Source organism: Canis lupus, chromosome 28, assembly GCF_011100685.1.
Source record: "Canis lupus familiaris isolate Mischka breed German Shepherd chromosome 28, alternate assembly UU_Cfam_GSD_1.0, whole genome shotgun sequence".
Lineage (NCBI taxonomy): Eukaryota > Metazoa > Chordata > Mammalia > Carnivora > Canidae > Canis > Canis lupus.
This window is the reverse complement of record NC_049249.1, coordinates 18,942,386-18,955,097: the sequence shown is the minus strand read 5'-3', so window position 1 is coordinate 18,955,097 and position 12,712 is coordinate 18,942,386. Positions and strand designations below refer to the sequence as shown.

The 12,712-nt window shown below is 38.6% G+C and overlaps 1 protein-coding gene across 1 annotated transcript in view; it reads left to right on the top strand.

The window, feature by feature from the left end:
- SORCS1 (sortilin related VPS10 domain containing receptor 1) overlaps nt 1-12,712 on the top strand; it is a 499,230-nt gene that overhangs the window by 355,293 nt on the left and 131,225 nt on the right. The window contains 1 exon segment of the mRNA XM_038578743.1: nt 8,749-8,813. Coding sequence (XP_038434671.1) covers nt 8,749-8,813 — 65 coding nt within the window.

The following is a 12,712-nucleotide window of genomic DNA, read 5'->3' as shown; positions in this document are numbered from 1 at the left end:
TATCACCACCTGATATATATTTATGTTTTTTTATACCTTCCCTACCTTCTGTATGGAAATGGAAGCTTCATGAAGTACAGGCATTATCCTCTATTTAATTTACTCCCAAGCCCTCAGCACCTTAGAATTGCCTTTGCATATTATTAGTAGTCATAAATATTTGTTGAATTCATTCATTCATTCATTCATTAAAAAACTTAATTGAGAATCAGTTGTCTGCACTTCTGGGTGCTAAATATTAAGGATAACCCATGAATCCACAGTCTAGAGCAATAACCTCCATGGTGAGGTAGCTGCAGCAGTGTGTCAGGGGTGTACAAAATGATTCATTGAGATGTAGGGAGAAGATACTATAATTCCTGTGGGGTTTGGCTTTTTTTTTTTTTTTGGCTATTTTTACTTTCTATTTTGTGTATATTTTCTTACATTAAAGCATAAGCAAAAAAAAAAAAAAACAAAAACAAAAACAAAATAAAATAAAAAAAAAAATAAAGCATAAGCACACTCGTACATTTCCTCAACTTACACCCAACAAGTCATCATATATTGGCATGTCTCATTCTTGTTTTTCTTCCTTGGTATGTTCAAACTAAAACTTTGGATATTACTGTTTTTGGAATTCCCTAATAGAGAATAATTTCTCTGGGCCAATTTCTCTCCAGCAGCAAAATGTTCAGGTTTCAATCCTTTTATGCTGGTTTGTTCTACCTTCTAGTCTGAAGACTTTTGTCCTTGACAGAAAGGGAAAGAAAGGGGAAGTGGTAATGTTCTTTCCTCTCCTGTCTTCTCTTAACATGGTCTCTCTGGTCCTAAGCCTGATGTGGGTCCACACATTTTCCCTTTCACTCCAAATTTAAGAACAACACAAACACACACTTCCTGGTGTCCTTAGCATTGTTTTCTCCCTGCCATAGCTCTTCCACAGCACTAGCTTTCTAAGTACTCATAGGAAGATAGTGGCAGAGTTGTGAGTAGTCTGAGATTAGAGAATATTTCAGGTCTCCTCTCCATCCTACCTTCACTCGTTCCTTCTCTCTATCCTTTTGTGACCGCACACGTTGATGATATGTCTCCTCAGACTGTTTTCCAAACTGAAGAAACTTTCTTGTTGTTCGTAATAGTACAGATTTGTTAATATTAATTATAAGAGTAATGCGTAAATATGTTGTAAAAAATTTTAAATTACTGATAAGGATAATGATCTCTTTGTCACCCTCAATTCCAAAACCTCTCAGAGATGGCTATTATTATGAATTTTGTCTGTGTGTTTCCAGGGCTTTTTTTCATTTATTATGCACTTTTGCTCTGGGTCAATCAATAGACAATAGATAGACAAATTGGATATTTTCATTTAATAAATTGCAATAAAGTAGTTAGAGATCTAGCCCATTAATCTTATGTTCTGGCATAGAACAGTCTCTAAAATGGATTAGAGTAAAATTAACAAGTTGCTAAAAAATGCATAGAGTATGATAACACCACAGTTTGAAAAGATAAAAAGAAACCTTATTTTTAAAAATATTGTGAGCTACTCTTTCACCTCAATCCCAAACTGTTTGATCATTTTCAGTATATTTCTCTGTATCTCACTGGCACTGTGATTTCTGTTTGAGGACTGGACTGGTGATCTGGTCATCTTCCCTGGTGCCTCTCTAGATCCCCTCATCTGTATTAGGGAACAAGGAAAGCAAGGAGATGGGTCCAAACAGTGAGGAAATAAGAAAATGGGAAATGAATCGATGGTTTTGGGAGTAAAGCCATTAAAATAAAGGGAAAGTGGGGGGAGGGGCAGTACTGCAGCAGAATGGCTTGTCCAACTGACTTAGATCTGGTCTTCTGATGTCTGAAGAAGCATGTTGCTTGTTGCTCAGTATCGCTCTTGCAACTGTCACTTTTGTTTTCCACCATACACTTGGTTCAACAAACATCCTTATTCCCTTACTACCTTCCTGAGCTTTATGTATGCCTTCATTCTGAGTCAGATACCCCATTCCTCACCTTGCTCCTATAACCACACACACACACCCACACACACACACACATGCACACTCACATACACTTTGTTGCAGACATCATATAATTCAACAGTTAGGCTTCTAGTTTGAGGGAGTAAAGATGGCAAAATGCAGAATTTGTTGTTCCTGTGGATATTGGCCCTGCTGATTCTCAGTAGCCATTATGCATTTAAGAAACAAAGCATCTCTTTGTTTTTAGTCATTCTATTTATTTGTAGCAGCTATCTTTGTTCTGGGAAACCACTGTGACAGTGTGGATCCCAGAAGAAATCAAGCAAGCCTATGTCTTAGGATTAAGAGAGAGAGGCTAAAACGACACATTTAGGCAGCTTTTTTTAAATATTTATTTTTATTTTTAAAGATTTTATTTATTTATTCATGAGAGACCCGGGGTGGGAGTGCAGAGACACAGGCAGAGGGAGAAGCAGGCTCCATGCAGGGAGCCTGATGCAAGACTCGATTCCGGGACTCCAAGATCACGCCCTGGGCTGAAGGCAGGCGCCAAACCGGTGAGCCACCCAGGGATCCCCCTAGGCAGGTTTTTATTATTTTTTTTCTAGCCCATTATCCCTGCTAGATAATGCTAGCTATCCCTTGCTAGATAATGGGGAGGAGATGAGACCTCAGGATAAGCTGCTTTGTTCTAGAATAAGAGTTCTTGCATTCACCAGGACTTTCCTGATGATCTTTGTCTTGACAGCCTATGATGCCAGGGGAAGGGGAAACTCTTGGCTACAGAAGAGGAAATCTAGAGAGCCAGCCACTTATACCTGGACAGGTTTTGCTTCTCTCTGGGGCAGATAGAACCACTTGCTTCTTTGGGCTTCATTTATGGAGAGAGCTTGTGAGAATATCATGCTCCTTTGAAACAAAAAGAAGGCAGGTGTCTCCAGCTCCCCAGCCTCTGCTAGTCTGCAGATCCCTGTTCCTTCTTCCATATACCATTAACTGCAATTCTAAATCTGAATAAATAGGTGCTATCCCGTCACGGTGTTTATTTTTTAATACTTGTTCTGCGGTTATCTATATCAGGACATTTTGTGGCTCTGCAGCATTTATTGAGCACTATATTAAACTGGTATAAACTCAGATAAAATGCCAAGAGAATGATTAACTAGTGACATTTCTGAGTTTCTCTGTAGAAAACGTCTACAAAGGCTGCATTTGGCTGATTGCATTTCAGAAGGCTGATGTTGCACTGCTAATATCACGGTGCACTATATCAGGGAGTGATTGTTTTATTTGCATTCTTAACTCTAGAAGTCCTTAGATTTTATTCAAAAATGGCTCCTCTGTGGGAACAGCAACTTAAGATACTGGAAACATAGATGTGTGAGGCTGGCTTTGTCTTGTTTTCAAAAACAGAGCTGGATCTAGCATGGCCTGAGGGCCTTCACCTAATGCTTTAGGTGCACAGGGAGGCCTACACTTATATGAGGCCAGAAGTTCTTCCTTTTAGCTATATATAGTCTTGCCCATTTAACTTATACTTTAGTAATATTTCATGGCTTGTAGGATAAAATAAAAAACATTAGAATGATGCACAAGATGCTTTGTGATTGGACCTCTGCCTAATGTTTATTTTCTACTGCTGCTCTGAAAACATTAGACCTGTTGACTTGCTAGTAGATGCCTTTATGCGCCATCCTCTCTCTGACCTGCAGATTCATCTTTACTTGCTATTCATCTCTAAGGAGAATGTTTTTCCACTCCTTCTGTCCATTGATCATATTATTGCATATTCTTGAAGATGGAATTCATTTACTGTAAAGGAGTCCTGGCCCTTCCTTCTCCCACAGGTTTCTATCTGCAAGTGAAAGATGATTCCTCCTAGGTCTTCAAAGAACACCTTGATTATGAAAACTCTTGTTTCATGGGTGACTATGGAGCTCCTCCTTAGTTCAGAAGTTCTTAGGAACAGGGAATCCATAGCCTTATTCTTACCATATATTAGGGGCTTGGAATGTTTCACTGAATAAAAAAGTGATTTTATTCATATAGTTGCTCTCTGGGCGGTTGACTCTTTTTTTATCTTTTGATTTATGATGATAAATCATGTTGATAAATCATATTTGCTAACAGGGGACCCGTGAAATCTCAAAAAATTTTTATTACCAACATTAGCTTTAATTTTCAAGTGAGTAAAAAAAAATAATTAAAAATAAATAAATAAATAAAAAATTTTCAAGTGAATATTTACATTTCCTATCTACCTCCTAAAATAAGAAAGGAAAAAAAGAAGAAAGAAATCTGCTACATTTCTGAACCCTTGCTATCTACAAAGGATCTGCTAAGTGCTTTAAGATATATATTCTAGGAAGACTTATTTTAGCTTTGTTTTATTGATTAAAACATCCAGTATACTGGATCATATCTATTTTTTAATTTTTTGAGGAACCTTCACACTGTTTTCCACAGTGGCTATACCAGCCTGCCTTCCCACCAAGAGTACATAAGGATTTCTTTTTCTCTACATCCTTGCCGACACTTGGTATTTCTTATACTTTTTATTTTAGCCACTCTGACAATTAAAAATTAATTGCAGCATTGCTCGTAATAGCCAAGGTATGAATGCAACCCAAGTTACCATTGGTAGGCGAATGGATAAATATATGGTATATGTATACTATGGAATTTTACTCAGCCTTAAAAAAAAAGGAAATGAAATCTTGCTATTTGCAGCATCATGGATGAATCTAGAGGTCAGTCAGAGAAAGATGAATACCATATGATTTCACTCATATGTAGAACTTCAGAAACAAATGTCAAAGAAAAAAAAGAAACAAAAAAAAAACTTTTTTAAAAAAAGATCTTATTTATTTATTTGAAAGAGAGAAAGAGAGAGAGCACAAGCAGGAGGAGTGGCAGAGGGAGAAGCAGATTCCCCGCTAAGCAGAGAGCACAATTGGGGCTCAAGCCCAGGACCCTGGGATCAGTCCTAGGACTCTGAGGTCATAACTGAGCTGAAAGCAGCTGCTTAACCAACTGAACCACCTAGGTGCCCCCAAAAGTAACACCCTTACATACAGAGAAGAAACTGGTGTTTGCCAGAGGGACGGTGGACTGTAGGATAGGTGAAATAAAGGGATGTAAGAATATACTTATCTTGGTGAGCACTGAAAGATGTATAGGATTATTGAATTATTTTATTGTATACATGAAAATTAAAAAAACAGAATAACAAAAACATTTTTTAAAAAGGGTTAAGAAAGTAGAATAAGGGTAGAAGGGAATTCCAGAGACCCTAAATACACACACACACTTGCTAAGACATGAAGACTTCCCTGCCCTTCTGTGAAATTTAGTTCAAAAAGGGAATTCATTTTCTCAAATACACAGGCAATATAAAGATATATTAGATACAGCCACCTATTGCCTTCTTATATAATTAAAGGACCCTGGATCAAAATTTTTCATCTCATACTGCAGAGAGGTTCTTTTTGAGTCCCAGAATTGAATAACCCAATATATCAGATATTATAGTAGATACTAACCAGTGTAAAAATGTTGTCTATATGTTTACTGAGGAAACATTCATCTCTATGCTCTAGTAAGCACAGAGAATTTGGTGATAATAAAACAGAGCACCTGCATTGTGGGAGCTCAATAAAGTAAAAGGGGCATTTATGCAAAGAGATCGAGCAAACCATTATGAACCATGACAGGAATACATATATACAGGGCAATCTAAAAGCATAAAGCAAGGGTGTCCAACCCTTTGTGCTTAATACCAAAAGTCAGACTTACTGTCATGATGGATACAGATACTTGAAGACATTCTTAAGCTCTCACTGCAAAAAGAAGATATCAAGGGAACATTTTGGATTAAATTTTATGTTTATGCACTTTTAACTTGCTGTTATTTTTGAGCCTTATTGAGGTATAATTGACAAATAAAATTATATTCAAAGTATACCATGTGATGATTTCAGAAACATATCCAGTGTGAATGGATTTCCACAACTGAGTTAACAGATCCATCATCTCACATATTTACCTTTTTTCTTTCTCTTTTCTCTTTCTTTCTTCTTCTTTCTTTCTTTCTTCTTTCTTTTTCTTTCTTTCTTTCTTTCTGTCAGTATTTCTTTCTTTCTTTTTCTCTTTCTTTCTTTCTTTTCTTTTTCTTTCTTTCTCTTCTTTCTTTCTTTCTTTCTTTCTTTCTTCTTTCTTCATTTCTTTTCTTTCTTTCTTTCTTTCTTTCAAAGCTAAAGTTATACTTTCCTAACTAATTTCAGTTATACAATACAGTATTATCAATTATACTTATCTAGCTGTACATTACATCCTCAGGTCCTATTCATCTTATAACTGAAAGTTTGTATCCTTTAACCATCCTGCCCCATTTTCTCCTCCTGCCAACCCGTGGCAAACCACCTGTTACCATTATTGTCACCATTAGTAAGCAAAGCACAATAATTGGTCATAATATACACAGATAACCGCTGAACGCCAGGGCCACAAGTAGAATGTATAAATAGGCTAGAGAATGATACTTTGTGGTCAACTGCGGTGATGTGCTTCTGCAAGGTGTCTGGTCAATGACAGGACCATTAAAACCAGCACCTCTGCAGACATTTAGCATTGTTTGGCTTCAGCTTTTGAGAATTTACCAGGGCCATGAAGTAAAAGCAGTAATAATTCTTTATGATCTGTGACTGCAGATCTAGAGGTCCTCCCAGACTACTAGGAAAAGGGATGAGCCTAGTAGCAAATAAAAGTTGTTGGAAACATTGTAGTTTGACTTTAAAATTTTATTTTGTTGTAGTTGTTTTACTCCAGATGGGAAAAAAAAAAATGGCCAGGGTAAGGGGATTTGGTTAGCCATAGTAGACTCCAGAGAAACAAGGGACTCGGTTTTGTTCCTGTCTCTTTTTGTGATTTGATAAGAGCAGAAACATCACATGAAACAACACATCCTGTCTTTAGAAATAACAAAAGATCTTAAGAGCCAACTGCTATTATTGATTCAGGGCCATGAGCACATGGAAAGATGCAAGCGAATGCAGAGTAATTATTTGGTCTCCCATTGACACTCACCATTAGCCAAGCAGATAGGTCTGCATGCTAGTTTTTAACATGTGCCTCTGGAATGCTAGCCTTCTCCTGGGCATCATAGGTGCTAGTCATTTTAAGGAAGAAACTAAGGGTAGCAGGCATGGTGAGAGATGAGCAGTTTGTAACTATCCATTAATAATTTACAAAAAACAGGTGCTGCAATTTCTAGTTTGAAGGTTTTTAGGGAGCTTGTTTTCTTTAATATCACGAATGTGGCTTTGTCAGAAGAGGTCGCCTATGGATCCAGTCAGTGCTTCTGTGTGGGAAATGGAGAACCACCATCCCTAGACCAACAGGTGCTCTAGTACTTGACTGAAGTGATGGTCAAAATGTCACCAACTGCCCACATTCAGATTCCAATGATGTGAAGTGGCCGAGGGCTGGGCCCCTGTCTCCTTGAGGAAAATTATTAAACCCATTAGGTTTATTATTAAATCCTTATTAGGCCATTTCTGCTGCCTGGAAAAAGAAAGCAGGGTGTAATGTTTCAAGCACAGACTCTGAAATTCAGGCCATGCATCAATCAGAGAAAAGTTACTGACAGTGATAATAGGGCCTTTAGGGGTCTTCTTTCTTAAGATGAGGGGAGACTAAGCTAGCTATGCTTCAGACTCTTTGAGCTGAGAAAATGAGTTCAAATAAGAAGAGTGCTAGGAATGCCCTTAGGACAATGATTAATTTACTTATTTCAGAGAGCTCACAGACCATTATATACCCCCTCCTTCTGTTCATTTCCTTCCTTCTTTCATTCAACATTTGACTATCTATTATAGCTCAGGTAACAGAATAATTATTTTCTACTTAATATGGCTCACTGCAAGATTACACTAAATAATAAGTGCCTCCAAGGCATTCAAAATAGACTTTTATTTTGCTTTTTATTTTATTTTACTTACACATATAGTTTCAGGCATGTATCATTAAATGAGGTGCATCTGCATTTCCTCACACTGGTTCAACAATACAGAGAATGATCACCCTGTGCCACACTGCCCACTGCATTGGTGGGGTTACATGGATTGTTTAGTTTGTAGGATAGAGGGACATTGTACTGCTCATTTCTTTTTTTTTCTTAAAGATTTTATTTATTTATTCATGACAGACACACAGGGAGAGAGAGACAGGCAGAGACACAGGCAGAGGGAGAAGCAGGCTCTATGCCGGGAGCCCGATGTGAGACTCGATCCTGGACCTCCAGGATCACACTCTGGGCTGACGGCGGTGCTAAACCACTGGGCCACAGGGGCTGCCCTCATTTCAAATGGAAAAATTAATTAGATTAGCTTGCTATGTAAATCACTGTTCAAGTCACCCAGCTAAAGCAGCCTGCCTGGAATTTGCCTGATAAGTCTTGAAAGTTTAATATACTGTCAGTGAGATTGTCACAGGAGGACACACATGCCATGTGTTGGACTTATTTGCAAGTCTGAGCTAATAACACAACATCCTTGTCAGAGTTAGGGCTGGCCTTCATCAAATAAAGGTTCCATTATAGTTTTTATTTGAAGTGGAAATTTTACTGTCAGACCATATAAATAAATACAGTAGATGTATTCCAAGGATTGTGGTGTTTGAATTCTGTGAATGTTAGTAGGCCAGGGGCTCAGCTGAGTTTCTCTGAGGCACATGGTGAAGTCATTAATGTTGGTATTCGTTTTCCTGTTTCTCCATTTTTTAGGTCCGTAATGGGGTCAAATAAGGAACCAGACCTTGTGCATCTCGAGGCCAGAACTGTAGATGGTCGTAAGTAATTCAACTTCCCCATGATTTTCATAGTGATGCTAGTTTTACCAATTTGCCATGAGCTGTGTCTGTGTCTAGGAAAATCACAGCAGTAATAATCCAAGTCCTTAGTCATCCAGAATTGTCTTAATGATTTCTAACATTACTTATCCAATCAAGGTGTTTTTCTTTCCAGGTTTGGGGGAAACACCCCAATTTCTTACTACTGAAGTGTTTTTGTAGCTATTGTTATTATTATGTTATTGTTGCCGTTTTGTTTGGATTTGTTTTTCTAGTTTCCTTATTTTATCAGATACGGTCTAGGCAGTGTCTCCATGTTTTGTCTGGAAAGTCACAAAGCACTTGGAAAGGACAGGGACAAGAGAACCATCCCTCATCATTAACAGGTAGAGGGAAGCATCCGTTGAGTAGGTTTAGTGGCATCTCAGTAGTTCTTAGCCAGAGCTGCTGTAGGGCCTGCACTTTGTATGGACATTGCAGCTTTTGGGGACATGATACAGAAAAAATGTGGTCCCGGATCCAAACCCATGTCCAGTGGACTCAAAAATTCACTTACTAATTGTGAAAAATTAGTCACTTAAAAAGGCTACTTAAACTCTTCATGCCTCTGCTTCTCCATCTGTAAATGAAATGTTAATCAGAGTGATTCCTGTCCTAGCTAAAAATTGGCTGAGCACTTACCTATATGCGGAATTATGCTAATCACTTTATATATTTTATCACAATTAATCCCCACAACAACTTGTAGGTTATTTTTCTGATTTTACAGAAGAGGAAACCAAAACATAGAAAGTTTAATATATTTAAACAGCAGCAGCAACTTCATATGTTTCCTTCTTCTTCTTTGATCCAGAGGATCTCTAGAAGGGCCAAGGAGGGGAGGAATCTGCCAGACCTAAGATAAGACACCACAGGTGAAAGGGTTCAAAGAAAGAGAAAAGGGGAACCATGTAGAAGAAAAAGAGGTGAGATGAGGAAAGGCTAGAGGGATGGCATTTGGGAGGAGGAAGTTGTCTCAAGTGTAGAGAAAAGAAGGAGAATTGACAATCTGCAGGTAGCCCAAACCAATGAGGGGGTCCAGCACTGAGCCAGAAGGTGATAATCTAATTTTGAGACTTTATGTTTCACAAATATCCCTCACAGTCCAATAACTTCATTGTCACTGTCTCTTGTTCCTGTCCACTTGCCCTCAGCTCATCTGAATGCAAAAGCGGAAGATACCTATCCCTTACCAGCTTACCGCATGAAGAAGCAGGTCACCTCTGTGCTCCAAACTCTCTAGAAACCACATCTACTTCATTACTATGCACAGGGCATGAAAATTTTCATCTCCAGAGGTTTTGCTCCCCCTTTGGGGAATGAATATATTCTTTGGCAGAATCAGTGAGGGGACAGATCAGGGTCCAAGCTGACCTCACCTTTTCCATTTTAAACTCAGGTGGGAAAAAAATAAAAATAAACTCAGGTGGGACTGCCATATGTACTGGGCGCAGCACTGTGCCTGACACAGAATGTGCTGAAAGTTTAGAGCCACCCCTTCAGTGGGTTCTTTCTGGTGGCAACCCTTTCAGCTCTAGAACTGACTCTGCTATCTTGGATTCCAAAATTCAGTTTTTACTACACAAGAGCCAGAGCAATCTTTTCCTTAGGCAGAACGATTCATGACATTTGGTCAAAGTTCTCACCTTGACCTGTAGCTCCGGCATAATCAGTACCTGCCTGTTTCCTGGCTCATCTCATTCTGTCTTCTCCTCACTCCTTGTCTACAGGCCTGTAGGCTTGTTCTCATTGGAACATGCAGGGCCCTCTGTCTCACCACAAGATTCTGATACCTGCTGGTTCTTCCACATGGACTGTCCTCTTCTCTTCTCCCTTCCCAGACCAGTTCATTGTAATTAATCACTATGGGTGGTTCAGGTGTAAACATCCATTTCTATTTTTTTAACTTATTATTTTGAAATAATTTTCGGCTCACAGGAAAGTTGCAAAAAACTGTAGAATAATATCAAAAACAGAAAAGGCATCCATTTCTCAGGACAATCCATTTATTGAACTCTCAGTCTAAAACAATTCATATTTTGCTTGCTTTCATTCTATGGTTATACGGGATGCTACCTTTGGGGGTAGCCAGGAGAACGGTACAGGGGAACTCTCTATACTAGTTTTTGCAGCCTTTATGTGAGACTAAAATTATTTCACATAACCAGTTAAAAAAATAGAAATGGGTGTTTATATCTGGACCATCTGTAGTGATTAATTACAATGACTTGGCCTCCAGGTTCTAGGAGAGAAGGGACCATGTGTATCTTTGTTCATAATCATGTCTCCAGCATGTGCCACAGGGTCGTGTAGATGGAGCTTAATAAATATCTGTTGAGTGAGTGAATACATAGTTGGCCAATTGAACAAGTCACTTATTAAGTTGTCGGAAATTTTTAGGGCATTGCGCCTCACATCTGAACATAACATGGCTCAACAAGGGATCGTGTTAAAATGTGGATTCTGGTTCAATAGAGACCCAAGAGTCTGCATTCCTAATAAGTCCCCAAGCGAAGCCCATGCTGCTGGTCAGCAGAACATGTTCAAGAGTAACCAAGTCCCATAACAAAAAACTAATGAAAGAGCTTTAGGGTCTGTCTCCCATGACTGCACCTCTTGTTTAGGAAGCTCCAGATGGAATTGGCAACATCCCAGATTGCTTTCATTTTTAAACTTTTGGGGATAATACTGCTCTGGCTTGTGGCATCTAATCACATAACCCCACATCCTGAAAACAATAAGTCCCTCGCTTACTCTGATGTGCACGTTTTCTTTCACCCGACATTATTCCTATGCTCCCTGCAGCCATGAAGGTTGATAATGCCAAACTGTCATCTTGGGCTCAGCTTTCACATGGCATGAAATAGATCAGTTCTAATTTTATTTATTTTATTTTACTTTTTTGCAAAGGCAGCATCTTCAGAAACTACCCAAGAGTGAAAATTCAATAAAGGGATTTAATTTGAAAAGTTATCCCTGTCAAAACAAAACAGAAAAAAAAATTACCTACCAATTGAAATAAAGGATCTAGGCATAATGCCTGACCTGACTGGGTATAAAAATATATATATATTTTTTTTTTCAGTATCATACCCAGTCCCTCTCTTTGTCTTTCTCCCCCTCCCTCTCTCTCTTCCTTCTTCTTCCTCTTCCTCAAGGTACTTGATAACCAGGACACCAGTCAAAGAAACAGAGAGGAAGAGGAAAGAAGGAAAGAGCAGATTGATCAGAGTAGTAAGGTATTAGTGTATGTAGAGGAGACCGTATTTATTAAACTCAGGTTCCAGGCTGGTCAGTTGCTGCAGGAAATTCCAATGTCCGTGTGTTACTTCTCTATTTTCTGATTGAGATCCTTCTTGTATTTCTATCCCTGCAGTATTATTTAGGACAAAATTTAAGTCTGTGCAGCCCATTGTTTATATTCTAGGTCATACATCTAATAGGGTATATGTCAAAATACAATATTTCTGACATTGAATAAGTAATTTCTCTCTGATTTTAATGGATTCCGGAATTCTGTTATTTTGACACAGGAAAAATCCCTCTCTCTCTTATTTGGCTCATCCTCATAGGGTGGCTTACAAATATCTGGGCTTGTTATTCAAAGTTCAGTTTTAGTCTCATTTCAGATTTCCCTAGATTACACTTTATAATTGATTTCTGTTTCCACTGAAGTCTCCATAGCAGAGGGCAGGTAAGTTCTGGAAAGAGCTTTTGTCCTGCTCTGTGACAGTCTATGACTGCCACAGACATTTCTACCCCTGTGCTCTGGGATCTGACTGTCTAGTAGTTTACAGTGTGCCAAGGATGTTACTCTTCCTTGCATTACCTCTCTGCCTTGGGAGGTGGGCTGGGGAGAG